The 26,209-nt window shown below is 64.2% G+C and overlaps 1 protein-coding gene across 1 annotated transcript in view; it reads right to left on the reverse strand.

Annotated features, from left to right (window-relative positions):
• Positions 1-3,865: 3,865 nt before the first annotated feature.
• Positions 3,866-26,209, reverse strand: part of LOC114514439 (collagen alpha-1(XXII) chain-like) — a 63,611-nt gene continuing 41,267 nt past the window's right edge. The window contains exons 18-31 of the mRNA XM_036031681.1: positions 25,722-25,775; positions 23,018-23,071; positions 21,715-21,759; positions 20,983-21,036; positions 20,062-20,115; positions 16,803-16,856; positions 15,063-15,134; positions 14,404-14,439; positions 12,445-12,489; positions 9,781-9,960; positions 8,676-8,742; positions 7,934-8,116; positions 6,098-6,175; positions 3,866-4,584 (exon numbers count right to left, since the gene is read on the reverse strand). Coding sequence (XP_035887574.1) covers positions 4,397-4,584; positions 6,098-6,175; positions 7,934-8,116; positions 8,676-8,742; positions 9,781-9,960; positions 12,445-12,489; positions 14,404-14,439; positions 15,063-15,134; positions 16,803-16,856; positions 20,062-20,115; positions 20,983-21,036; positions 21,715-21,759; positions 23,018-23,071; positions 25,722-25,775 — 1,164 coding nt within the window. The 3' untranslated portion in view covers positions 3,866-4,396. The remainder of the gene's footprint in view (positions 4,585-6,097; positions 6,176-7,933; positions 8,117-8,675; positions 8,743-9,780; positions 9,961-12,444; positions 12,490-14,403; positions 14,440-15,062; positions 15,135-16,802; positions 16,857-20,061; positions 20,116-20,982; positions 21,037-21,714; positions 21,760-23,017; positions 23,072-25,721; positions 25,776-26,209) is intronic.

Consider the following 26,209-nt stretch of genomic DNA (forward strand, 5'->3'; position numbering starts at 1 on the left):
CACACACGATGGCGTTTAGAAAAGGTCAATGATGAACAGGCTTTTAAATTGTTTCAAGATGTGCCCCTCATTAACCCACATAAAAAACCCCGCTGGTGCCCCCGTATCCATCCAACACAAGCGCCGGCGGGGAGTGTGCAGTGAGCGCTGACTGCCAGGTGCACGGCTGGACACTTGAACTCGGGTGCGTTTATGTCACGCTCCGCCGTATCCTCTGAGACAGAAGCGCACAGGCCATCAACAGATGAGGCAGCGAGCGGAGGCCCAGAGAAAGATGCCCCCCGGGACCCGGGCAGAGTCGGGGCTCGGGTCCCGCTGCACCTTTGCCAGAGCTGAGCCGTCTCCCTAATCTGATAAACCGGTGTGCCAAGATACACCCCAAACGAAATGTGGGTTATTTCTTCGTTTTCATCGCCACAATGCTTCTTCGGTTTGGTTTTGACTCTGGGTGGGGTACCGTTCTCAGTGCTCTGTTGCATTACTTCCTTCGATCCTTGTCAGAGTCGGGGGAGGCAGAGACGACTGGAGCAGGTTTTACGGCTGAAGAGCCTGAGACGCTCTGGGGGGTAACGTAAGCTGTCCGGGACCACCCGGCTGGGAAGTGCCAGGATGTCAGTTGAAGGCCCCCAGGCCGCCTGCTCCAGGGCCCGCCGCTCAGCCCCACCCCAGGGTCCAGACCCCAAGCCCACCCCCTTCCTGAACCCAGCCAGCCGTGCTAGGTGTCAGACGCATGCAGAGACCCTCTGAGGTCGTGACCCCCCGCCTGTCATGCACACTACCCGCGGCTCCACCCTGCATCTTGTGTCCCCTCGCCGTCCACCAACACAGCCTGCTGGCTCCGAGACCAGACGTGCCCGGAGCCCCTCCATGCCCACCTCCTCCACGGCTGCCCCCTGGAGAGAGCGAGCGAGCGAGCCCCGCCTTGCACCGGGGCATGACAGTGACCTTCCAGCTGGCCCCCCGCTGGCCTCACTGGAGTCCGTTTTATTCTCGCACAACCAGACGGATCCCTTTAACCCGCCCCTCGGAACACATCACCCAGGGCTCTCGGGACTGCTGCGTGTAGGTGGCTTCCTGTCTCCCGCGGGGGCGTCGGGAGGATGAGGCTGGGGCCAGCCCGGCTCGGGAGGAAGCCCCATCGGCGTCTCTCGGCCCCGAGGTGCGTGAGCAGCAGGCAGCCGCCGGTTCCACGGAAGCTGCAGACACAGAGGAGGTGCCTGGGGACGAGCCGCCGCACAGCCTCCCTAAGCGGTGGCTCTGACCAGCAGGTGCCCTGCCGGGAAGAGCCGGTGCCCAGCGTGCTTCCGAACTCTGCAGCAGGGCTGGGCCGGGCCTCGGGGGAAGCCAACGCTGAGCTCCAGGCTGGTGAGGAGTGCAGGGTGCCTCTCGCATCCTGTGCGGTGAGGGCACGGCAGTGCGGCAGGCCAGACGCGAGGCTCCAACACCCACCTGGGCTGCTCCCCGGGACAGGACTCTCGCTCCAGGCTCCAGGGAGGGGTCCTCCTCCTGCTGACTCAGCCCTGCCTCGGACTGAGGCCCCAGGCACACAGGAGAGACAGTGGGGACTGCAGGTGGCACAGAGTGACAGCAAGGGTGTGGGGAGGGAGCAGGAGCCTGGAGACAGAGGGTGAGAAGCCGGCAGAGAAACAAACAGATGGAGACAGAGGGAGAGAGGGGGGCGTGGGGGGAGGGGACAGACAGACAGAGAGAGGCTCACTTCGGTCAAGACGGAGCCCCCGTGGGATCAGTGCTCTCGTGGGAGACCCCGCAGGGCCCCTCCCTCTTCTGGCGCCCGAGGACACAGGGAGAAGCCACCACCTGCAAGAGGGCCCTCCCCTGGCCCTGCTGCCCTGCCTCAGACTTCCCACCTCGGAACCGAGAGAAACACAGTCCCAGTGTTGACAAGCCCCCCCCCACCCCGCTCTGTGGCCCAGATGGACTGAGACGGACCCCGCTGCTGAGTGGAGCCCGGTGCCTCCGCCCGCACCTGAGCCGACAGGGAGCACATGGGCTGTGCCTTGATCCAGGCCACCGCCCACTCTGGGGCCCTGGCTGCCTCGCCTCACCTCCCAAACGAGGACCAAGACGGCACCCATAACTGCCCCCGGGCCGCTCCTGGGGGTGCCGGGCTGATGGCCCACAGAGTCAGGCCCCTCCTCCCCACCCCCACCCCCCCACCCAACTCAGACCTAGAAGCTGCTTTCCGGCACCGTCCTGGGACTGTGTTGTGGCGCCTGCCCCCTGCTGCCGCTGTCCCCCAGGAAGGAAGCCCCACTCCTGAACCCCAGAAACGACTCCCCTGAAGCCGGCACCGTGTCCCCAGCCTGACCCCACGCAGGGGCGCAACCTCAGCCCCCACAGCACGCGGGACGTTCTCTGCCGCTGCAGGTCTCCCAGCGAAGGGGCCGCCGGGAAAGGCCGGAGCCGCAGGACTGCGGCCTCCCCGACGTGGACCCAGCACGCTGAACGGGTGAACACGAAGAGCTGTCTCCCACAGAACCCGGCTCGTCCCCTGCCTGGCGATTCGGGGTGATGGGCCGGAAGGAGAAGCCGGGGGACAGAGCCCGCCCTTCCGGGGGGACCTGACTACTCACCGCTGTGCGACCCGGAGAGACGCACCTGTCACCTGTCCGGTCGCCGTGTCCTCACCTGCAAACGCGAGGCTAACGCTACGGCCCCGAGACGCTGTGAGAGGCGGCGGCAGGACGGGCTGGCAGACGCTGCCATTTTATCGCTATCGCAGCCTCCTCCGCGCCACCCACGGATCTCACCCTCCGTGGCACTAATGACCCCAAACTCGGCCTCTGTCCCGCCACCGCGGCTGCCGCCGCCCTCTGCACTGCCCAGAAACAGGGCTTGGAGTTCACGGCATTCCACCCTTCCCGGACTGTGACCTCCCTGTGTCCGGGTCACCGGCCACCCCCGCCCCTGGCGCCACGGCTGCTGGGCTTAAGCGTGTGAGCGCCCGTCTGGGAGTGGCCCCATGTCCCTGCTCAGTGTGTCCCACTGCCCACACTGCAGGATGAGGAGGCTGCTCCCAGGGGCAGCTGGCCCAGCGACACCCGCCCACTCTGCATCCCTCCCTGACCTCGGGGGCACGGCAGGGTGGGGGGAGCCACCGAGACTGGCCCGAGCACCCCACCCACGTCTCCCTGGAAACAGCCCGCCCTGCCACACGGGATCTCAGTTAATTCGGCACTTGGAGGCCAGGTTGTCGGGGACGCCTCCCGGCACGCGCCCCTCCCAGAACCAGGTGGGTCCCCGGCTCCAGGTCATGAGAGGCGGGGACCCTAAGGGACGACTCCTCAGGAGGAACGGCCGTCGGAGTGGGAAACCGGTCTGACGTGGTCCGAGCAGGTGTGGCTTTGTTTCATGTTCAGGCCCTTCACCCACGTGCTCCCCCTCCCCCCGTGGACCTGGTAGTGGCGGGGAGACGAGGAAGGAACAGCCACACGGAGCCCAGGAGGAGGGCACAGATTTATTGAGCGCCTGCCGGCGCCGGTGTGTCGCAGACACACGCACACTCGGTGCCGTCCATTGCAGGGCGGACCGGAGGCACGCGTCCCCTAGCCCCGGCCCCGGCCCCGCTGGCCGGCTGCCTGCCCCCCGGAGAGCCCGGGAGTGGCCGCGGGACCCCTTCCTGGACGATGAGAGCGGGCGGCGTCCTCAGTAAGGTGCGCACGGGTCCTACCACGGCTCGGGAGCCTAGTCGACGTGCGGGGGCTGCCCCTCCACTCCGGCCTCCCCGTCGGCGGTCCGGACCCAGGTTCCCACGGGCCACGGCCCACCCAGGGGGCACCACTGCAGTTCCACCAACGCCGGGAGATGGGTCTGTGGCCCCAGGAGGCAGGAGGCGAGGACACTCCTCGTCTCTGTAAACCCCTGCCCCCGCGTCACTGTCTCTCCCGCGGAGGGTGTCCCGGGGGCGTCTGGGCGCGACCGGAAGCAGACGCGCGCCGACTCAGTCTTTTCAAGTTTCCTTCGGAGGAAAGAGGTAAGGCCGGCCAGGGTCTGGTCGGCCTCCGTAGCACCAAGAGTCTCCTCCGCGTGGGCCGCATGGCCCGAGGGGCCGCCAGGAGAGCCGAGAAGCAGGCCTCTGCCCCCCAGGGCACGCTGCCCAACTTCAGAGGTGAGGGCAAGACTTGAGCAAAGCATGAACAGGTGAAATAATAATAATTAATAATATTATTAATGATAATCTGACCGACCGCCAGCTAGCACCTGTTGGTCTTAATAACACGGAGGTCTCTCGAGAAAATAAAACAAAAAACAATAAAAGAAAAAAAAAACGAAGAAAGAAAACAGGTGGCTGAAATGGGTCAAGACCTCTGACCTCCTCGGGCTCTGAGTTCAAGTTTCAGAAATCCGCCGCAGTTTCCTGGCATTCTGGAATCTTCTAGGGGCCCTTCACGTTCCCCGGGCGGGCGGCGAGGCTGGCGAAGTAGGCGCACTGGGAGGGGTCGCACTGGCCGGGGGGGCCGGGCGGGCCGGGGGGGCCGGGGTGTCCCGCGGGGCCGGTCTCCCCTTGCGGGCCGGGCCCCCCGGGGAGCCCGTCTTTGGCATAGCCGGGCTGCCCGGGCTGACCTGGCCAAGGGGCGAGAGACATGGAAAGAGCGTCAGGTTTCCCCCGGAGCAGCCACGCCCCAGGCTCACGGCGTCTACCCTGGGTGAACCGGGCACCGGGCAGCAGGAGCCCTGTGACCTTCGGGACAAGGGGTGGCCTTAACTGTCCGGACGAGGACAGCAACCGGGCACCCCTGGAGAGGAGCAAACACGGGTGGCTGGCGGCCAGGTGCGGAGCACGCCCTCTGATTGAGGGGCGCGGGGAAGTGGCCCTCGGCGTCCTCCCATGCCCCTCGGAGAGGCCCCTGCACTGGGGGAGGGGCACCAGGGCCTCGTCCTTAACCATCAGCCCCAATTCTCGTGTCCTTAGAGTTGCCTAGCGACATGCCATTACCCAGCATCCAACTTGTCCCACAATTTCTCAGCTTTGTCTGTGTGTCGAACTGCAGGCTGGGCCTGCATCAACTACTCTGCACATCGTGGTCAAAGACGATACGAACAGACTGCAAGCAGCTGACAGGTAGACCAGATGGACCCGGAGAGCATTACGCATACACACACTTCCACGCCCCCATGCATCTAGCATTGTACTGTAACATATAATCAACCTGGCTCCCTTTTTGCTTCGGTGACTGGGAAGCTCAGCACTAAGGGCTGCAGTTCACCCTAGCAATCAGATTCCTTCTGAAGTCTTAATAATCACATTACATAATCAGAGTCCCCCATAAAATAAACTCGAAGTAGATTGTTACCTTAAAAAGGTCTTTAGACATGTCATGAATATTAAAATTCATGAGTGCTTTTGTAGTCATTATGTAAACAACCTATAGGCTTAATATTCAGAAACCACCGCACGTAATCCCATGAACGAAAATTAAATGAAACCAGACACCTCAGGGATGCGGGGTTCCATGGCACACCGTGCAATTCCTTCCACTTCCCACTCTGCACTGCGTCCCGGCACGCGGGCCGGCTGCCCTGCCTCAGCCCTGAGGGAGGCCAGCCCCCAGGTCCAGGCTCTCAGAGAGCACACCCCTGGCTCCAGGAACAGGCCGGCCCAGGGCCAGCCAGGAATGCCGGCCCCCCGCCCCTTGGCCACCACCCCCAAAAATGCGCTCTGAGAAAGAGTCATGGGGTGGTAACAAGAGCAGAGAGGAAGAAAAAGGGTTCCACGTTCACGCGAATTTGGGAGAGGGCCAGCTTCAATTAAACACATGTGGGTTTTCAAGCAAGCGTCCTCGGCACGGGTGACAAGTTCACGCGCACCAGGAGCAACTACCAGGGACACGCGCGGGTCCCGCACAGTCTGGGCTCGCTCGGTCCCGACTCGGCTTTCTCAGGACCCGTGCCTGGGATGTGACCTCACAGGCCGCGCCTCAAGGACTCCTGGGATGTGCCACGGCCGCCCAAGCAGGTCTGGAGGCCGGCAGAGAAACCAACGTGTTCCCGTGTCCTTGCAGTTGAACCTGACCCCCTCTCCCACCCTTCCCTAGGGCCGGTGGCAATGCGAGCGGGCTCTGGACACCATGCCTACCTGGGATTCCGGGGGGGCCCATCTCGCCTCGGAGGCCGACACCTGGTGAACCTGGGTCACCTTTGGCTCCTCGCTCACCTGGGAGAAAAACCACGATAAGGTCAGAGACAGGACCCCCGCCACCGTCACCCCGAGCAGGAGGTGCAGCACCTGCATTGCGCTGCAGCCTCCATTCAGAACCGCCCTTGCTCACATGCACCCACACCTGGGTCCCTGACTCCCGTTCACACACTCACATGCAAGCACACACACACTCACCCAGAAACATACACACGTGCCCTCTGAAATAACCGGACACTCCCTCCTAAACGCACGCTCAAACACACACATTGACAAGGAGACTCCAGCACATAACTGCCGATTACACGCCCATCTGCACATTCATACAGGTTAGTGACTGTGTACATACGCTCGTACACACACACACACACACACAGATGCCTGCACACTCACCTGCAGATGCACGTGCTCACACACACCCGCTCACGTGGGTCTCTGCGCTGTCCCCAAAGCCAGGACTGCAGCCCCGAGGAGGGCCAGGCAGCAGGCCAACGGAGCACCCTGCACCCCACGGCACACGGCACACGGCACACAGCACACATCTCACGCCCCACGGCACACACCCAGCACTCGCTCTGCTCTCGAGAGGCCGGAAACCTCAGTGGACAGAGGAAGTGGTGCAAAGACGCGCTCACGGGACAGGACGGGTAAGCGCCACCGCAGGGGTCAAAGCTGACAGATGTGCGGGGGGTGTGGGGGGAGAGGGCCCACCCAGCCTCGAGGGTGCCCGAGGTGACACTGAGTTAAACTGTGCAGATCCGACGGCCCTGCCTCGGTCTCTCTCTCCGTCGCTCGCCTTCCCAGGAGGTTTCCCTAGCGCCTCCTGCTGACAGCGTGCTTTCTTCTGTGACCCCGAGCGAGCCCTTGCTGGTTCCTGGACACGGGGGAGCCTGCTTTGCTGCTGCTTCCACTGCCCTCGGCCCGTCTCTGGTCTTTCTTTGCCTCACGCTCCCTCAGGAACGACTCCTTCGTGCATTTTGTGTTGTGAGTCACGAGAGGTGGGATTTGGACACGAAGGTAACAAAGCCTTTTCTTTTCAGGAGGAGAAACATTGCAGGGAATGAGTGAGTGAACGAATGAATGAATGAGGAAATGGGCCGTGGAGGGGGGCAGATGCTGGCGCACCCACTGCCCTAGCCCAGGTCACGCGGTGGCAGCTGATACGGCACCACCACGCAGGCTGTCCCCACTCCATTTTCCTGCACCAGGGAGGAGGAGCCAGTGATCAGGGTGGCGGGCGAGGCCCCAGGTCCCTCCTGCAGCTCCAGGAGCTGTGAGCCTGCCGGCACTGGGAGCACCCTCGCCTCTGGGCTGAGCGGGTGCAGTGAGGTGCTATGTCTGGGAGCCGGGCGGTCCGCCACCCGCAGACGGGGCGGGCTGCAGCTCCAGCCGCCTGAGCCTGCCGTGAAGCTGGTGTGAGTGCCGTTTTTCTGGACGTCATGTGTCTCGTGCCTCAGTCAGCGCTACACTCAGGGGGGCCTCTGGTGGGGCTCCCTGAGACCTGAGCCGGGGGACGCAGCGGGGACAAGGGTGGGGACGGACGCCGATGCAACCCTCGGGCAGAAGCACAATCTCACAACCCTGTCGAGCCCGAAAGCCGCTTACGCACACGGAACAAGCCCTCGGTGTCAGCGTTCTGGCTGCCACCGAGCTGCAGGGGGAGGACGGAGTAAACCCTGCATCGGTGGCCCCGGGGGAGGGAGGCACCCCCCCCCCCCAGACCCTCCTCAGCCCCCCGGGGGACAGCAGCGCAGGTCTCCTCCTGCCCTCACTCACCTTTGGGGCCCGCTGGTCCAGCCGGTCCTTCCAGACCGCCCTGCCCCGGCCGCCCCGGCTCCCCTGTGGGACCAGCCTGGCCCGGAAGCCCGTCTTTCCCAGGGGGCCCCGGGGGCCCGGGGCGGCCCTGAGACGCCTTCACGTGGGCCGGGGGCACCTGCGCCAGGAGGTAGGCGAGTCTGACTGTGGAGGAGGGGGAGACAGAGGACATGTCAGGAGGCGGGGTGAGGGACACAGGCCGGGACGGTGCCTCCCTGCAGAGCCTGGGGTCTTGGGCGCCGTAGCCAGCGAAGCACGGTGTCCTGAAACCACACCGAGGGCCGCCGCCTGGCACTTGAGCACGCCCCCTGCTGGCCCGGCTGACCCGGGGCGGGAGCGGCCGGTGCTGCCACGGCCCCTGGGCCAGGCTGCTGCCATGTGGCCTTGAACAAGCCACCTGACCTCTCTCAGCCCTCCCGCCTTGTATGCAGCCCGGGGGCAGGGAGGTCACCCGCTCCCCGAGGGTCGGTGGGAGGAGGCTGGAGTGGGATGAGGCACGAAAACCGGGCCCAGCACGTGGCGACCAGGGTCGAGGCTCGAGCCACAGCCTTGGCGGAAATGTCGTTGGTCCAGTAGCTGCCAGTTGGGGCCACTGAGGCAGGGGCGAGCTCCCAGCGGCCTGTGTGGGCTTCAGCTTCCGCATCTACGAAGGCTGGGCTGGACGGGGGGTCGTGAATGGCCGTGACGGAGGCCAGCCACTCACCTTCCAGCTGCTTCCCGAGCTCCTCCTGGATGAGCCGCCGCAGCGTGTCCAGGGAGGCTGGCTCGCCCTGGGGGGAAGGGGGAAGGTTATCCCTATCCCAGGAATTCCCACTGCTACCCAGAGCCCTGGCGTTCGGAAAACCGAGAGGGCCTCCTCGTCACACATGCATTCTCTATGCGGCCTGGACTCGGGGCTCGCCGGGGCCCCTGGGGCCCATCCATCCCTCCTGCGCCTTCCTGCACAGGCTGCTCCCCAGCCCTGGGCCCAGGGGTCTGGCCCCGAGTGTCCCCGGGCAAAGGCCTGGTGGCCTCCAGGACCAGCTCACAGCCCGCCGCCCGCATGCATTCGTGACAATTCTCTCTGACCGGCGGGCCACTTGTCCTCCCTGGCACCCAGGGCCTGCTGTCCCTGCCCCTCAGGGTCTGCTGTCCCTGCCCTGGTCTCGGCAGCCCCACACAGGCTCCCCCTGCAGCCCTGGAGCTCAGCTCACAGGAGCTGAGTGTGTGAGTCGGAGGAGCGCCGTGCGGCCTCGAGGCCCCGGCGGCGACGTGTGACTCTCCCAAGACTCTAAGAGAACGGTGCCCACGCCCATCGGGCAGGCTCCTCCTTTGTCGCCTGAGTCCCTCGGGACTCAGTGCTTGCCTCTCTGGGCAGTGTGTGCCTCCGTGAGGAGGGTGTGTAACTCCAGAGATCTGTCCCTGGGGTGAAAAACGGTCAAAGGACAAAGAAGCTGCCCTACACAGGCCTTTCCTTTTCCCTCAGGAAAAGTGAGATACCCCCCACCCCCGGGCAGACAGAGGAGGCTGCGTCTCCCCGGCCCCTCTGCACAGGGCTCTGGGGCCGCAGAGCGCTGCAGCCCACGGAGCGGAGTCTGGGGGTCTCACTCTGAGTCAGAGCGGGGCCAGGGGGCTACACTTGCACTAACAAACCTGTCAGGGGAGGGTCTCCCTGTCCCCGAGGTCAGACAGGGGCTGGGGGGCAAGGTCACCTGCCCCAGGTCTCACAGGTGACTAGACCCTGGAACCCACAGGAGGCCACGCCCCTCCCTGGCCTCCCGCAGGCCCCGAGGAGGAGCCCAGAGCGGACGCAGCCCGCGCATCCTTACCCTCAGTCCCGGGAATCCGGGCTGGCCCGGAGGCCCCGGGGGCCCAGCCGGCCCGCTGTCCCCAGGTGGTCCTTGGGGGCCCATCAGGCCCGTGTGGCCTTTGTGGCCTGGGATGCCAGGGTCCCCAGGCTGGCCATTCCCGCCGGGAGCTCCTTTGTCACCTTTGACCCCAGGGTCTCCCTGGAGGGGAAAGAAGGGTGTCAGCGTGCAGAGGACTGGGGGGCACCATGTGTCAGCTGCAGGGGACCCCCAACCCTCAGCCTCCCGGAGCACTGGAGCGGCGACCTCAGTCCTGGCACAGAGGCGGCCACGGTCACCCAGGGAGCCTGAAGGGACAAGACAAGTACTCGGACCCAGTCCAGGGCTCCCTCCACCTGCCTGCCGAGAGAGGCCCACCGCGGAGTCTGAGTGCCCAGCTGCCAGCCCACTTCTGGCCCGGGCTGTCCTCCGTCACTGGGGACAGTGGCACCCTGGACAGGTAGCCTCCTGCTCTCGCCTCTCAGCTCTCGTGGGACCACAGAGTATGATGCTGCCTGGGGCCCTTTGCTCCCCAGCGAGGACCCAGAGCCTGTCGTCCTAGACCACAGGTTTGGGAACCCTGGCACCCGGGGGACTCTCCGGTCCGCTGCCCCGTGCGGCTGGCCAGCAGCTCAGTCGTCTGGTGGTGGGTCTGAGAACACGGGGGTCACATGGCAGCCTCAGGGTCAGTGGGGTGCCATGGCTGGGTGGTGGCAGAGAGAGGGGGAAGTAGGGGGAAGAAGGGAAGGAGGCGGTCACTGGGAAGGGGGCTGGCAACGGGTGTGCCCCGGTGGCTGGAGCAGGAAGGCACTCGGAACTGTTAGCTGGGGGACCCCATCACTGGGTGTGGGCCCAGGAGGGAGGGAAGAGACAGTGGGTGAGTCTGGCCCATCCCAGGGGGCTGGGCGGGAGGAGCCTGGGAGTGCGCCCCACACAAAGCCACTCACGGGTCCGTCTGCACTGACTGTGCGGTGACGGCCCTGGGGCGGGGCGCCTTCTGTGTTGCATTTGCTTTTTTTCTTTTTTAATTTGCACTGTTTAACTATGTGTCTGGATGAGTTTTTTCAACAGTAAGAAAAAGGGCAGTGAGCCCTGGCTGGTGTGGCTCAGTGGACTGAGCACCGTCCTGTGAACCAAAGGGTCGCCGGTTCCACTCCCAGTCAGGGCACGTGCCTGGGCTGTGGGCCAGGTCCCCAGTAGGGGGCGCATGAGAGGCAACCACACATTGATGTTTCTCTACCTTTCTTTCTCCCTCCCCTCTAAAATTACATAAATAAAAAATCTTTTTTTAAAAAAGAAAAAGAGCAGTGAATTTAAACCCATATTTAGCCAGATCCGAAGAGGTCGCTAAATGTCTCAGGTGTGATCAGGCCACCGAGAGGCTGTCATCTGTCGGGGACCCTAAGTTCAAGCCCGTGAGCGTCCTGATGCTCTGTGCACCAGGCGCCCAGGCTGTCCCAGCTCTGCGGTCCGGCATCTCCTATGCACTGGGCGTCTCAATGCCACTTTGGGGCCAAGGACTTGTCCCCGATTTCACGCGTCCCCGGGAGTGCCGGGCCGGGAGCCTGGCCCTCCCTGGCGGTGGGCCACGGAACCACTTAGTGCGGGAGGCCCGTCTCAGCCTATTGATTAGGCGTCCGAGAAGGCTCGCCCTTGCGGTCTGGACTCCCTGGCTCCCGGCCGAACCCCAAGCCACCCACGCAACAAGGACTCCCAGAGGCACCTGTGTGACACTGGCCTGGGGGCGGGGGGACCCTCGGCCCCTTCTCAGCCACAGCCCCCTCCCCTGGCTCCACCCCCAGGAACCCACAGCCACAGGACGGGGGAGAGAAGGGGACAGAGGTCCGTGAGGGCGTAGGAACCGCTGACATGCTGGGTCTCCTTCCCGGCTGCCTCTGGCCTCGGCGGACAGCCGCTCCTCCCCCCCCTCCATGTGGGAAACACAGAGAAACCTCTGCAGGACCCGGGGGGCTGTGTCGGGGGGTGGGGAGGTGGGGGTCTGGCGGTGACGTCCAGGTGGCACAACAGTGTGACGGGGGGTGGGGGTGGGGGGGGTGGCCGGCCGACCACACGGAGGCCTGCGGGCACAGCAGGTGTCCCGTTCCCCTGCAGCAGGGACAGCTGCTGCAAGTGGGAGGCTGCTCCCCGCCCCCCTCCCCGCTGGCGTCGCTGCAGAAGTAAATGATTTCCCTCTGTTGTTTTTTTTTTGGAGGAGTGACATGTAAAGAAAGGCTTTCTGAGCGTAACGCCAAAGCGATTCATTATGGAAAAATCTGTTCCCTTGTCGCCCCCCGTGACAAAGCTGGCTGCAGGCAGACTGGCACTGCAGGACCCGGGCCTGGCGCCACTCGGGCGCCGGCACACGGGGGAGGGGGCCGTCAGAGTCTCAGGCCGCCTGCCTTGGCTGCGACCCGCGATGCCACTTCTCCAAATAACAGCCAGTGCGGCGGGGGTGGGGCGGGGGGAGGAGAGAACCAGAAGACCACCACCAGCGTGGAGGGCCTGCTGTCCCGCAGCTCCGGGGTTCCGGGGGTCCCCGCAGGGGCAGTCGGTGGCTCTCCGGGCCGGCCTGTGCACGAAGCATCTCGGGCCGATACCCTCGCCGCCCTGCAAAGGCCCCACGCCCACGACTGTGCTCCCACTCACCCTCTCTCCTTTGGGTCCTGCTTCTCCGGGCTTCCCGGGGGCGCCCTGCAGTAAAACGCAAGACAGACAGGGCGGTCACCCCCCAGGGCCGTCCCATTGGCGGGGGCGCCTTCGCCTCTCGGTCCTGCCCGAGCCGAGTGCTGAGGGCCAGGGCCCTCCTCCGGGGGCTCCCACTCGTCCGGACACTGCAGGCCGGGCGGGGTCCACCCCCTCCACTCTCCCACCCTCCCAAACCCCCGCCCCAGCCCATGCTCGACCCCCTGCCAAGCCCTCCTGCCCCCTTCCCGGGGCAAGCCCCTCTCCTTAGCACCCTGGGGACCCTGCACGAGTTGGTCCTCCATAGCTGTCCCTGCCCTGCCACTCTGGGTGACCCTCTCCCGTCCCTCCGCCATGGGTAGCACCTGTGGCTCTCAACACAGGGGGCATGGGGTCCTTTGCCTGTAGCACACTCCCCGTCTGTTACGGACTCACGTCGGTGCCCCCGCCAGGTCACCTGTGATGGTGTGAGGAGGTGGGGAGTCTTTGGGGGTGACTGGGGGTAGGTGAGGTTGTAAGGGTGGGTCCCCCATAATGGGATTAGGGAGAGTGGGCCTGGAGACTCAGGGGCCGGCTAGTGTCATTATGGGGGGCCGAATCCAATCCACCACCCTCTTCCCAGACCCTAGGACTCTGCAAAATCAATGTCTGTTGTCTCAGCCACCAAGTCTCTGCAATGCTGGGGCAACCAGCAAGGACACTGTCCCTGTATCTGGGAGGTGGGAACAGGGGACACAGGGTGACCGGGCAGCAGGAGGCAGGGGATCCCCTGGAAATGGAGTGGGGTCAGGGGAGAGCTGGGTGCCTGCTCAGAGCCTGCGCTGCAGCCACAGGGCACGGGGACACCAAGAAGGCGCCTCGGAGGGCAGCCGGGGGGCCGAGGGGGCTGGCGGTGAGCAGGGGGAGCAGGGGCGGGTCAGGGAGGGAGCGGTGTCCCTGTGAGCAGGAAGCAAGGCTGGGGAGGGGCAGACGCCCCCCCCCCACACATGGGGCCCTCTGACCGGCTTCAGGAAGTCCCCACACCCTTGTCCAGTTAAGAAAGTGCCCAAACGGGCAGAGCGGCACAGTCTTCCTCACTCCAAGGCCGTGTGCGGGCTGTGGGGCGGCCAGGATGATCTCCCCTGACCTCACAGTCCTGGGTGTCTCCCCAGCACCCACCCACTCTCTCACTCACACTCTGTCACAGGTCGTGGACCTGGGCTGTGGCCCACAGAGCACAGTGACCGGGCGCAGCACTGCGGGGGTGTCTCCTCTGCTTGCCGTGGCCAAGGGGGGGTCGGCCAAGGCGCCAGGCAAGGGCTCTCGGAAACGCGTGCCCAGCGCACGGATGCCGCTGGTGAAGAACTCGACGCATTTCAGAACTAAACGGCCGGAGGGACTGGGGCTCCGACCCTGAGGTGGGGCAGGCAGGACGGGGGCACCCTGGGCTCCGTCTGCCGTCAGCGCCCTGGGGACCGAGCTCAGGGGACAGCTGGGAGTGACGTGCTCTCCTGCATGTTCCGGAACCCCAGAATCATCTGACCGCTGGGTGGAGGGGGACAGTGGAGGGCAGGGCTGGACACAAGGAAGCCAGAGTGGAGGCGCCTGCACTCGTCCCGGTGGGAGAGGGTGACCGACCGGAAGAGGGTCCCCGGGGTGGAGATGCAGTGAGCTGGGCAGGGCTGAGCTGGACTGGACCCAGAGGGACGGGTGAGTCAGGTGCCACATCAAGGCGGCGGCCCTGCCCTGGCTGCAGAATCTGGGGGCCCCTTGCAGATTTAAAATGTGGACTTTGTTCAGAAATCACTAAAGCACGTGTGGGGGGAGCTCGGCTAAGCCCAGGGCCCCATAGGAACCCACTGTCACCCCCCGCCCACCGCCACGCCACGCAGCTGGCCCTGCCTCTCCCGCAGGATGGGGTCGCCCACGGGAGAAGATACTTGCCTCCTTGCCTGGCACTCCCTTCTCCCCGGGCTCTCCCTGCGGGACAGAACATGGCACGGTTAGCTCGGCGGCATCGGCACATGGCCGGTGACAGGACGTTTCAAACCACATCTCCAGCCAAGCCACACTCCAGCAGAGATGACAACCGGTGGCCCGGCCCACACGGAGGACACCCCGAGCAGGGCTGCCTGTGCGGCATAGGCACAGACAAAGGGGAAGTTCCAAGTGGGGCGGGGCCCCTGGGTCGGGGCTGTGGGCCCCTCACAGGGCTCCCGGGGTGCCCGCTGTAGGAACCGTCCAGCTGTGGCAGGGAGGAGACCCCTCCGAGGAGGAAGCTCAGTGAGTGAACTAAGACACCAGGAAGACTCTGGGCTCTGGAGTCGGCCTCCTTCCCAAGTTCAAGTCTTGTCTCCTCCCCGTACTGGATCTGTGACTTGGACAACCTCCTTACACCACCCTTAAGCCACCTGTGCCTCAGTGTCCTCCTCTGTGAAATGGGAACAGCAGCCGCACCGGCCTCAGAGGGATGCCACGAGATTTGAATGTGTTAACGCTCATAAAGCGCTCAGAACAGACCACGGGCAGTGGAGGGCACGTCCTGAACGGGAACCCACCCCCCAGAGCCCCGCACCTCGGCCCCGTCGGGGTTCCCTGCTCACCGGAGGCCCCCGGGGACCCAGGAAGCCAGGGAGTCCGGGGCTGCCGTTCTCTCCTTTGTTCCCCTTCGGGCCCTGCAGAGGGAGAACCAGGTTAACCCTCCAAGGTCAGGGCCGGCTCAGGCAGACTCAGGAGGCCTGTGACCCCTCCGCTCTCTGGAGGCTGGAGACGTCAGCAAGACAGAGGACACGGTGCTTTCCTGGGAGGGAGGGGCAGGGGGCAGGGAGAGATGTGGGGCACAGGGGGTCCCCACGGTGCTGTCACTGGCTGGGGACCCAGATGGGCAGTGTCTCTGTAAACAATGGCCTTTCCATTCAAAGAAACAGAGATAAAATGGGACAAAATACAGGGTCCAGCGCAAATAACACCCCTTTTTTTGTTACAAAATCTTCCATTACAAAAGCATAAGCATGCCATTCTGTACCATGACCATAGCACACTCCAGCACACCGTGTGACGTTTTAGGTGAGACGTTCAAATTAAAGCTGCAAATCATCACACCGGTGTCACTGCCCCACCCACCGCCCTCACGCAGGCGTTGCTTCTGCCGGACCCCCGTTCAGCACAGCGCCCTGATGCATCCGTGTGTGGCCCCAGGCGCCCTGCCGTGAGGCTCCAGGCGTCTTCCCAACAGGACGCTGAGCGCGTGCCCCGGAGGCATCACTCCTTGGGAGAAGCTTTTGGGAATCTTCCAGTTCCAACCTTTCCGGGAAGCCACCGTGTGTGAGTCAGCTCTGGCGGGCCCCACTGCCAGGGGCGTGAGCGCCAGCCTCACGACCCAACCCCCACCCCCCCACCCCGCCCGCTGTGTCGCACCAGCAGCAACAAGCCCCGCAGCAGGGCTCCGGGAGGAGGCCACTGCCTTCCCCACAGAGCTAGACCCCTTCAGGGCAGCTGTCCTGGGCCCCCGGGAAGATGGGGCCCCGTGTGCCTGGGAATGATGAGTTCCCAGGGTGCAGGATCTTCAGTGCTAAAGCTGGGGAGTTTCCCGGCAAACCAGGATGGACCGGTCACCCCAATTTCCAGGGGGACAACAGTTAGGGTCTGCGTGTCGCCCAGTGAAAGTGCTGCGTGACTCACCACCGTACCCTGAGGATGGGGTTCTGAACGGGGCTGCCCATGTGGGCAAATTCAAGTGCAGGAGGCTGGGCTGGGCGGAGACTCCCAGACAGGCCCTGAGTGCGCTACGCCCAGAATCCACCCAACACCCGTCTTCCCCAGCACGTCTCCCCTCTGCCAGACCTGAACCCCGAACCCCGAATCCTTATCCAGTGTCCGGGACGTCACTGACCACACAGTCCCCCTTCCTTCTCCCATGTGTCCTTCCTTTTGCCCTCCCCGCCCCCACTCCTACCGGCAGGAGGACCCTTCAGCCAAAGCTGTGTGGCAGCCACTCCCACGCTGGGCTGCCCGCAAACCCTGCTGTCTGACCCCACCTGCTCACCTTCTGAAGACCCCCAACACCGGCGGGGCAACCTCATGACTCGTTTGTAAACAGCCTCTAACAGGTTTGTCCCTCAGGGTGCGCTGGGTTGCAGCCCACAGAGAGCCACCCGAGTGAGTGCGTTTACCTTGAACTGTAAATGAGGTCCTTCCTGCCTCCTCCCGCCTCCACAGCCCACGTCTGCCCACGGGCCCCTGTTTTCCCATCTCTGCCTCTGGGGAGGGAGACCCGAGCGAGCGAGCATCTGTGACACGGGCCCCATGCCCTGACCTGTCCCGTAGTGGGGGCGGGTACTCACGGGGTTTCCTGGGGGGCCGGGCTCCCCAGCAGATCCGGGCGGTCCACTCTTACCCTGGCAGAAGAGACAGAAGCGGTCACACTGCAGGGCCCCTGTGCCCGGGTGTCAGGGCGCAGGATGGTGGCAGGGAGAGGCTGCCGGATGGGGGGCAGGGGGCTGACCTCACACCCAGAGCAGTAACCGGCCCCCCAGGGCTCTCAGTAAGCTGCTTCGTTACCCACAGACGCTCGTGCAAGGAGCTCATAACAGGGAATTCATGACTGAGTCGCTGTGAATCGACTGAGTCAGTCCGTGCACATGTAAAAGCCTCCCCCGCCCCGTGGTGGGCGGCCGGGCAGCACACGCAGGCAGGACTGACCACGCTGGCCCCCTCGTCCTTCCGCGCAGGTGCCGCCTCGAGGAGCAGAGCAAGTGGCCGGCGCTGACCGCTCTGTCCCAGCGGTGCCAGCCCCCGCTGCCCGGGGGGCATGGCTGCACACCGGTCTGGGCCTGCCCCACCCAAGGGTGCCATACGTCCCCACAAAGCAGATACAGATGCTGAGACATGGGGGACGGGGTGGGGGTGTGGCCTGTCCAGGGTCCTGCCACCGCCCAACACAAAACACAAGGCCCGTTCACTCCAGACTCCGGGACCGACCCTTCCACCCCTGTATGCGCTGACTGGGGTGGGGGGCGGGGGGAGTCCTGTGAACCTTTGTGATTTGGTACAGACGCTTAGCCAGCAAGCTTCCTGGGAGCACGGAAGCCAGAACGTCCAACAAGGCTCTTGGCTCCACATTCCCCAAACTTGAGGATCAGACGAATCCCTATTAAGCCTGGAAGCTCAGCCTCGCCAGGCCAGGCGGGGTGGATCCTGTCCTCTGCTCCCCAGGCTCTGCCTGGCCCTTGTCCCTGCCGCCACCGGGAGCAGCCCACAGGCACAGCCAGGGCCTCGTCTCCCCCTGCGCCCAGCACGGAGCACAGAGCACGGAGCACAGAGCCAGACCTGCAGGGGGCGCTCTGCCAGGAGTGCTCCCGGGAACACACGGAGCCCGCTCCCCACGGGTCCTTCCACCCAAGGACGCGGATGCCCTGCAGTCGGAGAGGCGTGCATTCAGACGTGCCGGCTGCCTGGAAACACATTATGGGGAGGAGAAGCCAACCCCACCCGGGCCCTTCCTGCACGCCAGGCCCACGTGCAGCAGCCCGCCACACACAGCAGAGGCAAACACTGTCGTGCACAGAAATGCGACGCCACCGCCCAAAAGGGAAGGGGCGCTTCCAACGCAGCCGACACAGCACCCACCTCGCGCTACCCCGGCCTCGGTGAGGACGCGGCCTGTCCGTCAGGGGTCATAGAGACGGCCTCACGAGGGCACATGTGATCGGGGGGTGCATCTGCCTCACCTCACCAGATCCCACCAGAACCACATCCTGCTGCTGTCTTCCCCCCCCCCCGTGGCGCAGATGAGGAAACCGAGGCAGCAGGAAGCGCAGAGCCGGCCCGCCTGCGGGGCCGCCCCCACCCGCCCCTTCCAGGGACGGTGGTGCGCCCCTCCTCCCTGCCCCTCCCTCCGCCCGCCCACCGACCCATCTGTGCGCCTCTAAAAATACGCGCCTCAGCTCATCCCTGCGCTAATTTTACCTCCCCTCCTCCTCCCCCTGGTCCTCTCCGTCTGCAGGGGGATAAGGGCCAAGACGCGCTCGCTCAGGGCCGGCACAGCGGCGCGGACAGGAGGGGCGGCTCTGGGCTGCCGCCTGTCACCTGTGCGCCGGAGTCCGTCTGGCTGGGGCCGAGACCTGGCTCCCTCCTGGGCCTCAGGCCACTTCTCAGGAGCCCAGGCCTCGGGAGCCCCTCAGGATCTGTGGCTGCCAGGACCCGAGGCCGCACACAGCACCCCCTCAATGGCTCTGGACTCCAAACTCCGGCCCGGTGACCGTTTCGAGGAGGAGATATCGAAAACACAGGCCCGGGAAGGTGCTGGATGAAGCTTCAGAGGTGAGCTGAACAGGCCTGAGCCCAGATCCGGGCTCCGCCCACCCCTCGGCGGCTGCGTGGGCTCAGGCAAGGCCCCCGGCCTCCCCGAGCCCGAGTCTCTCCTCTGTGAGCATGGCAGCAACAGCGCCCGCCACCGCCCGGGGTGTGGGCAGGGCTCGGGCGTGAGTGCTGAGCAGCGGCCGTCTGCCCAGTTGGGGAAGCCCGGGTAGCACTCCCACACCAGCTGGTGAGAATGAGGTCCCTGGAGAAAAGCTGGACCCCGCTTTATGGCATTCAAGAAAATTCTTATTCAGTGAACGCCAGCCATTGACTGTTGGTTACAGATTCTCTACGACGTCTCTCCGCGTGGATGGGGACAAGTCAGAAAACCACGAGACTGCCTTCGGGGACCCAGGCCGTCGGGGCCAAGCCCCGCCTCCTGCAGGGGGCCTGGGAGGCCCTTCCCGGCCTCCCCGGGGCCTGGCGCCAGCATCCGGCACCTCCTACACCTGTCCTGGGGCATCCACTGTTCCCAACACAACCCTCCCTCAGCCTCGTCTGTGCCCCCAAAAGCACCTGCATGCATTGGGGGCCGTTGAGTGCCACTCCACAGCCCGGGAGGGGAACAGAGCCAGGGGACCACCCTCCTCCGGACCAGACGGCATGGGGCTCCTGGGCCCTCACTGCGGGCCCTGGCCGCTGTCCATTCTCTTCCCTGGATGGACTTGCTGGATTCTGACCACCTTGCCCGGTTGACAGGTGAGGAAGCTGAGGCCCGGGAGAGGGGAAGGACCTCACCCAGCCCACATGAGGCGGAAGAGGGGGCAGGCACTGAGCCCAGACAATGTAACCCCGGACCCTGGACGCAGACCCCGACGCCAGGACAGAAGGGGCACAGGGGTGCCACTGCGGGCCTGGGGCTGTCTCGGTGCCGCCACACCCCTTCCCGAGGGGCCCCTGTGGAGCACCGACGTCACAGCCACACCTCACGCGTGTCTCAGTCTGGGTGCATGTGTGTTTGATCTACAAAGAGTCTTGGGCACCCCAAGAACCAACGTGTGCCCCTTGGGGGGTAGCACCCCTGGGAATGCACGCCCCAGGGGGCCTAGGCCCCTGCCGCGTGCGTAGATGATTCCAGGAAAGAGCCCCGGGGGTGGGGGGCCAGTAGGGGGCTTCAGGCAGGGACTGCTGAGTCACACTGACGCTTCTACAACACAGAGGGCCACCAGGACAAGCCGGCCACACGCCACCGTCACCACGGTCCCAGGCCCTGCCCAAACAGGGTCTCCAAGCCAAACTCACCGGCAGGCCCCTCAGTCCCTGGGGGCCCTGTGGCCCTGCGGGTCCAGCGTCGCCCTGGAACAGAGACAGAGTCCAGTTATCGCGGGGTCACTGCAGGTAGGCCTCGGCGGCTCGGTCCAACGTGGGCCAGAGTTCACCGCGTCTCCCCTTAAAGGGGCCACACACCGTGTCCAACACGTTTCCTCGTTGACTGCCACTGCCGCCACGGCCGCCACGGCCAGCCCATCTCGTGCGGCTGAGTGAGCTCGTGAGCGAGCGAACACACCCATCCGCTCGCTGGCTCACTCAGGGCTCCCTCCGGTCCCCCGGGGGCTACAGGAGCGCCACCCCGACTTGGGGGAGCCCCCAGGGAAGGCAAGCGCTCCTGGGTGCCTGTCTGCTCCCGTCCACTGGGCTGTCACCCGGACCTGTCCCCGCCGCAGTCCCCACAGTGGCAACAATGTCCCCCACGTGTGCAGTGCCTCCTCGGGGACAAAGCAGTGGCGGTTCACCACCGCCACCTCGCGTGGACTTCCGCGGGTGGACACGGAAGCTCCCACAGAGAGCAGGGTCTGGGGCACTCCAGAGAAGGGATGGCAGGCGTAAAGAGTCGGACGGTGACCAGGAGGGAAGGGCGCGCTGCCCCCTACCTGGCGTCCTGGGGTCCTGTCCCAGCGGCACCCTGCCCTGCCCTGCCCTGCTGGCCGGGGGGTGCCTGGCAGCCCCCCTTCTGTAAGCACAAGGGGGTGGGGTGGCCATGCCAGGATTTTCAGACTGCCCATGGGGGTCTGAGGCGCCCTTGGGGGCCCAGGCAGCTGCTCTTAGCTGCGTGCAGGGGACCCCACACAGTATCCAAGTTTAATAAAATGGATCCTGCTGCTGAGGAATGACGTGGCAATGGACCGGATTTCTTCTAAGACGCTTCCCAGGCCCCAGACTTACATCTTTTCCCGGAGACCCCTCCCGGCCGGGGGGCCCCATGGCACCAGGCTCTCCCTAGGTGAGAAAAGCAGAAACAAAATACCTGCGGTTAGAGAGGAAGGCCCGGAACTCCAGCTGCCTCAACCAGCGTCTCTGAGCATCAGAGCAGGGGGAGGACCCAGGAGCAGGCCCGCCAGAAAGCGCCCACGGAGTCCAGGCCCCCCACCAGGGTCTGCGGGACCCCGAGGCCAGTGTGGGCCTGGTCACATGCACCTCTCTGAGCTGCTGGGACACCAGCTGCAGGGGCGCACACACCTGCCAGAAGTTCTGCCTCCTCTCCCGCTGACCCATGTGACCTTCCTGCACCCCCCTTCCTCACCTTACCCAGGACATGGCAGGGCTCCGCCCCAGGGACCCAGCTACCTGCCGCTCAGGGCATTGGGAAGAGAGGGAGGGAGCTATGGGACAGGAAAGCAGGCCGCTGAGCTCTGGGCCCGGGGAGAGTCGCCCTGTCCTCTGGCCTCGGGTGCACAGCTCAGCCTGTGACCGCACGGGACTCCAGGCTGATGTGGTCCAATCGGTTGTAAGCCAGAGTCTGCCCCCGGCCCCGGGAGAAATGCCCGGGGCCACTGGAGCAGGAGGGCAGTGCCGCTTCCGGCTTCTCTCGGGTGACCAGGCACCGCACCGGCCTACAGGGCCCAGCGCCCAGTGTCTGGAAGCTGGGACAACCTCCAGGGCCGGACAGCCACTTACCCGGGGTCCGGGCGCGCCAGAATCGCCCGTGTGTCCCTTGAAGCCCTAGGAGAAGGAGAACACGGTTATTCTACCGCAGAGCAGGCTGGCATGGGGCAGGGGCAGGCACCTGGCTGGGGGTGGGGGGCTGGTCAGGGGAGGGGGTCCAGCCAGACCCTGACTCCCCCTCACCCAGACGGACAGGCTGCGAGGTGCGGGGCCCTGCTGTGTGCCCAGCACCGGCCGTGTCCCAGAAGTGTCCTTGACTCCTGCTGACCGGGGGCGAGGCCCTTCCCCCCGGCTCAGCCCGCAGCATGGGCGGGGCTGCAGGGGGTGCCCTGGCTATTAAATAAAAGCCAGGTGAGTTATTGGTTGTTTTTTGTTTTTGTTTTTGTTTTTGTTTACAGAAAAAACACACTAAGGAAAGAGAACTAGCATTTTGACTTCCTTGCCGGATAACTGAATTTTAAAAGATTTTAATTTTCATTAAAAATCATATTTCCCCAAAAAACAAATTTAAGAAATTGTGTAAACAATTTTAAAATTATGGAGTAAAGCATTTAGCAAAAAAAAAAAAAAACCCACAAGAAACTCAACAACCCCAAAATACATAGATTGAGTTCATCTTTATAGAAAAATGCCTTACTTACATCATTAATAGTTTGACAACTAGGTTTGGATATGTAAATGTTGTAACTCATGCACAGAAGAAAAGACCAGAAAAAATACCCTAAAATTTTAATCAAGCTCTTCCTCTGTGTGTGGTAGAATTACAAGTAATGAGATTTTCTCCTCTATCGAATTATTTTTGGTATTTTTCTAAGTATTACCATCATCATCGTTACTGTTTTGCAACAAGAAAAGGGTTACTTTTTCAGCTGGTAAAAAGCTCTCAGCTGTGAAAATGTTCAAAACTAAAGCCGACTCCTGTTTAGGTTCTCTCATCGGAGGAAGCCCATTAAAACGACAACGAATAGGACGAGGACAAAGGAAAACGCGGGTCAGTGACCTCATCACGGTGGTGGCAATTTGGGAAGTAACTTCCACAGCCGTGGACTCTGAAAGAACCGAATTTGTCACGTTGGAACCCCGAAGTCTCAAAGGAGAGGAACTCTGGACCCCGGGGTCGGGCAGTGGGGGTCATCTCCACGCACCCTGTCAGCCACATGGCCGATGGCTTTATTCCACCAGGGGTGCACATGCATGCACATGCATACACCCATGCACACGCATGCACACACGTACATCCATATGCACACATTCACACATACACACATTCACCCACGCACATGCACACACCCACACACACGCACAGGGCACTTACGGGGGGGCCTCGGGCACCCTCGGGTCCTGGCAGCCCCGGCTCTCCGGCCTTGCCCTGGGAGTAAGGAGGAAAAGAAGGGCGTGAGGTTGGCATCTCGAGGACCGTCCTGTGTATTCCTGCCTGCCTGGGCCCCCACGTCCCCACAGGCCCATCACTGTCCCCTGTCGGCCCATCCCCTGGCTCCATGCTCCGCTGTTACCCACACGAGTCCCCACCCTGGCCCCCGGCGGGCTACATCCCGGTCTCCCTGGGGCGGGCTGGTTACAGAGTGTCATCTCCACGGTGACGAGTCCCCGGACCCCTTTGCCTTCTCAGACGTGCTCTGGGCTGGCTGAGAAATTACGTCCACACCCTCGCTGCAAATGACTCCATTCCTGCCCACGAAACCACTCAAGGCAGCTGGTGACTACCACACCTCACAGACGGGGCCCCGAGGCTCCCAGAGGCTCGGCCGAGGTGACGAAGGGCAGGCCAGCCCGAACCCCGGCTGCGTCGGACCCCGGAAGGCCGCTCTGCTCACCCCAGCAGCTCCCGCCTGACCTGGCCCTGCAGTCCCCCAGCTGCCCCCACCCCACCTTCTGGGCACTGCACAGAAGCTGCGGGGACCCCTCTGCTGCTCAGCCTCCTGCGCTGCCAGCAGCTCCGTGCTGCCCTGGGGAGAACCGGCCACACACAGAAGCCAGGGAGCGACGGGCACTAACGTCCAAAGTGGTCAGAGGGGCTGGGGCGCGGAGGGGCAGGACCGTGGGTGAGCCGCCAGGTCTGCCGGGGGCTGCGCAGTGGCCTGGCCCCGCCCTCCGAGTAGCTGGGGGTGCGCCCGTTTCCCCAGAGTGGCCCCTGCCTGGCACAGCGGGTAACCACGAGGGTCAGAGGGGGCCCACTGGTGCAGGGAGGAGGGAGAAAGAAGCGCAGCTGGACTCGGAGAAAACCTTGCAGAGAGAAGGAGGGTGGGCACCAAGCTCGGCTCCCAGGCCGGTTTTCGGTCGGTGTCGTTCGTCTAAGCCCAGCCGCGTGATCTCAGGGTGGCCTTTCCCTTCCTGGATCTGCCCCTCAGGTGCACACTCAGGACAGTCCTGCCTCTCAGGTGTCTGTGACCATCCGTGGGAAGAGGGGCCCGGCCTGGCCCCTAGTCAGGCAGAGCGGCCACCCTATTTCTGGCCCAAGTTAGCAGCAGAAAAATGCAGCCAGCCAGCCACCGTGGAGGGTTCTCCACACGCCAGGTGCAGGTGAACGCTCGTGTGATCACATCACTGACTCCTCGCCGTGGCGGGTGAGGGAGGGGGGCCGCTCTCCCCCCCGACCCAGAGAGGGTGGCTGATCTGCTCCCGGTCGGCCGGCCGGCAGGGGCGCTGAGCCAGGCCTCTTGGCTCCGGGGCCTCCGTACCTCATTCTGAATTATAATTATTGTTCCAGTCACTCCTCATGAAGGTGACGCAGCCGGCAACTCAAAAGGCTGCCACCTAACCATCTGTCTGTGCATCCACCCATCCAATTGTCCATCCACCATCCATCCATCCATCCACTGTCTACCTATCCATCCGTGTCCCCAAAGTATAGAAACTGAGTAAGTCAAACTACAGAGGGACCACCTGCCGCCTCTATCTGCCGCCCGGCCCCGCCCTTGCTCACACGGGAGGGCGCCTGTCCTCTGTCGGACACACGGCTCCTGCCGGACGGAAGGCCATGCACAGACGGCCCCTGTGTGCAGACTGTGAGGTGTGTTAGCCCAGGGCACGGAACCAGGGCTCCGGGAGAACCCCCCGTCAGAACAGGCTGCAGCGCACTGCTGGGCAGTGCGGGCTCACTCGCCCCGGCCGGGGTGCACGCCCAGCTGCAGGCCTGTCTCACGGGTCCTCTCGGGCGCCCAGCAGGGCCGAGCCGGCTGCCTGCTGGACGGACTCGCTGCCTGGCCTGCAGTCAGGGGCTTTCCCTTCCTCATTTCCCTTCCTCCGCCCTCTGTGCTCCCTGGGGTCACCCCCAACACACCGCTGGCCTCCAAACCCTCATCTGCAGTCTGCTCTTAGGGGGTCCCCGAGGCCCCCTGTTCCTGGGCCCAGGCCCTTGGAGCAACTTGGAGTGACAAATGTCAGGATGGCCACAGGCTGATGTCCCAGAATGAACTGATCAGTGAACCCAGGAGTGAGAGTCCCCGAGTCCCGCCCGGGGCCAGGAGACCAGCCTGCAGCCCCATGCACCAGCTCACCCAGAGCAGGCCCGGTCCTAGACCGGTCTGTGCCCCGTGCCTGGCGCGGGCCTTTCTGGAAAAGGCCTTCCATGGAGAGACCCTGCGGACCAACAGCCTCAGGGATGCTGTGCCATCGCACCAGCCCCTCAGGACAGCACACCGCACTGCAGTTCGATCCCAGCTCTCTGCACTCCTGAACCCCAGGGCCCCCACTCCCCCGTCACTCGGATCGAGGCTGCCTGGGGCAGTTAAAAACACGCAGAGGACAGACAGACGGGGCCAGCGCCCAGGCTGTGATTCCGTCCAGTTCCCATGGCTCCGGGCCCACCACCTCCTGCCCCGGGACCCAGCATCCTCAGCTGCGCAGTGGAGATGATGGCGTCTACCCGGCAGGCACGCTGGCACAGAAAATGCCTCCCCTGGTGCCCGGGGCCGAGCAGCCCCCCCGGGGTGCGGCACGGCTGTTCCCGAGGGGGCGCTACCCTGGCCCGGGAATGGTAGGAATTCAGGATCTCTCACCGGCTCTCCGGGGGGACCGGGCTTCCCATCTCGGCCCTCCTTGCCTTCCGCTCCCTGCAAGAGAAACTCGAATGCGTGACGTGTCCGAAGGCCCCACGGGGGAGGGGAGGACACGCGCGGCTCCAGCCGCACACAGAGGCGGTTCACCCGGCAGAACAGGGTGGGTGCCCTGGTTCCTCCCCGACCCCCAGGTTCTGGCTTGGGTGCCGGCCCGCAGCATCTGGCATGGAATGAAAAAGCAGGGCATTGCAGTGGTTCCTTTATCATCATCATCACTGTCGGTCTAGAAAAGACAGCTCAGGACACGTCCGTGAGGTTGGACGTGGGGTGACAGGGCCTCGTATCTGGGGCCTGGGTTGACCGAGGTGGTAGGAGGGGAGAGGCGGATGCTGAGGAAGATGAGGAGGAGGCTGCACGGCACACAGGACAGCCCTCTGCACAGGCCCTGGAGCCCATGAGGGGCTGGGAAGGCCCAAGGCCCCCGCCGC

This window comes from Phyllostomus discolor, chromosome 7 (genome assembly GCF_004126475.2).
Source record: "Phyllostomus discolor isolate MPI-MPIP mPhyDis1 chromosome 7, mPhyDis1.pri.v3, whole genome shotgun sequence".
Taxonomy (NCBI): domain Eukaryota; kingdom Metazoa; phylum Chordata; class Mammalia; order Chiroptera; family Phyllostomidae; genus Phyllostomus; species Phyllostomus discolor.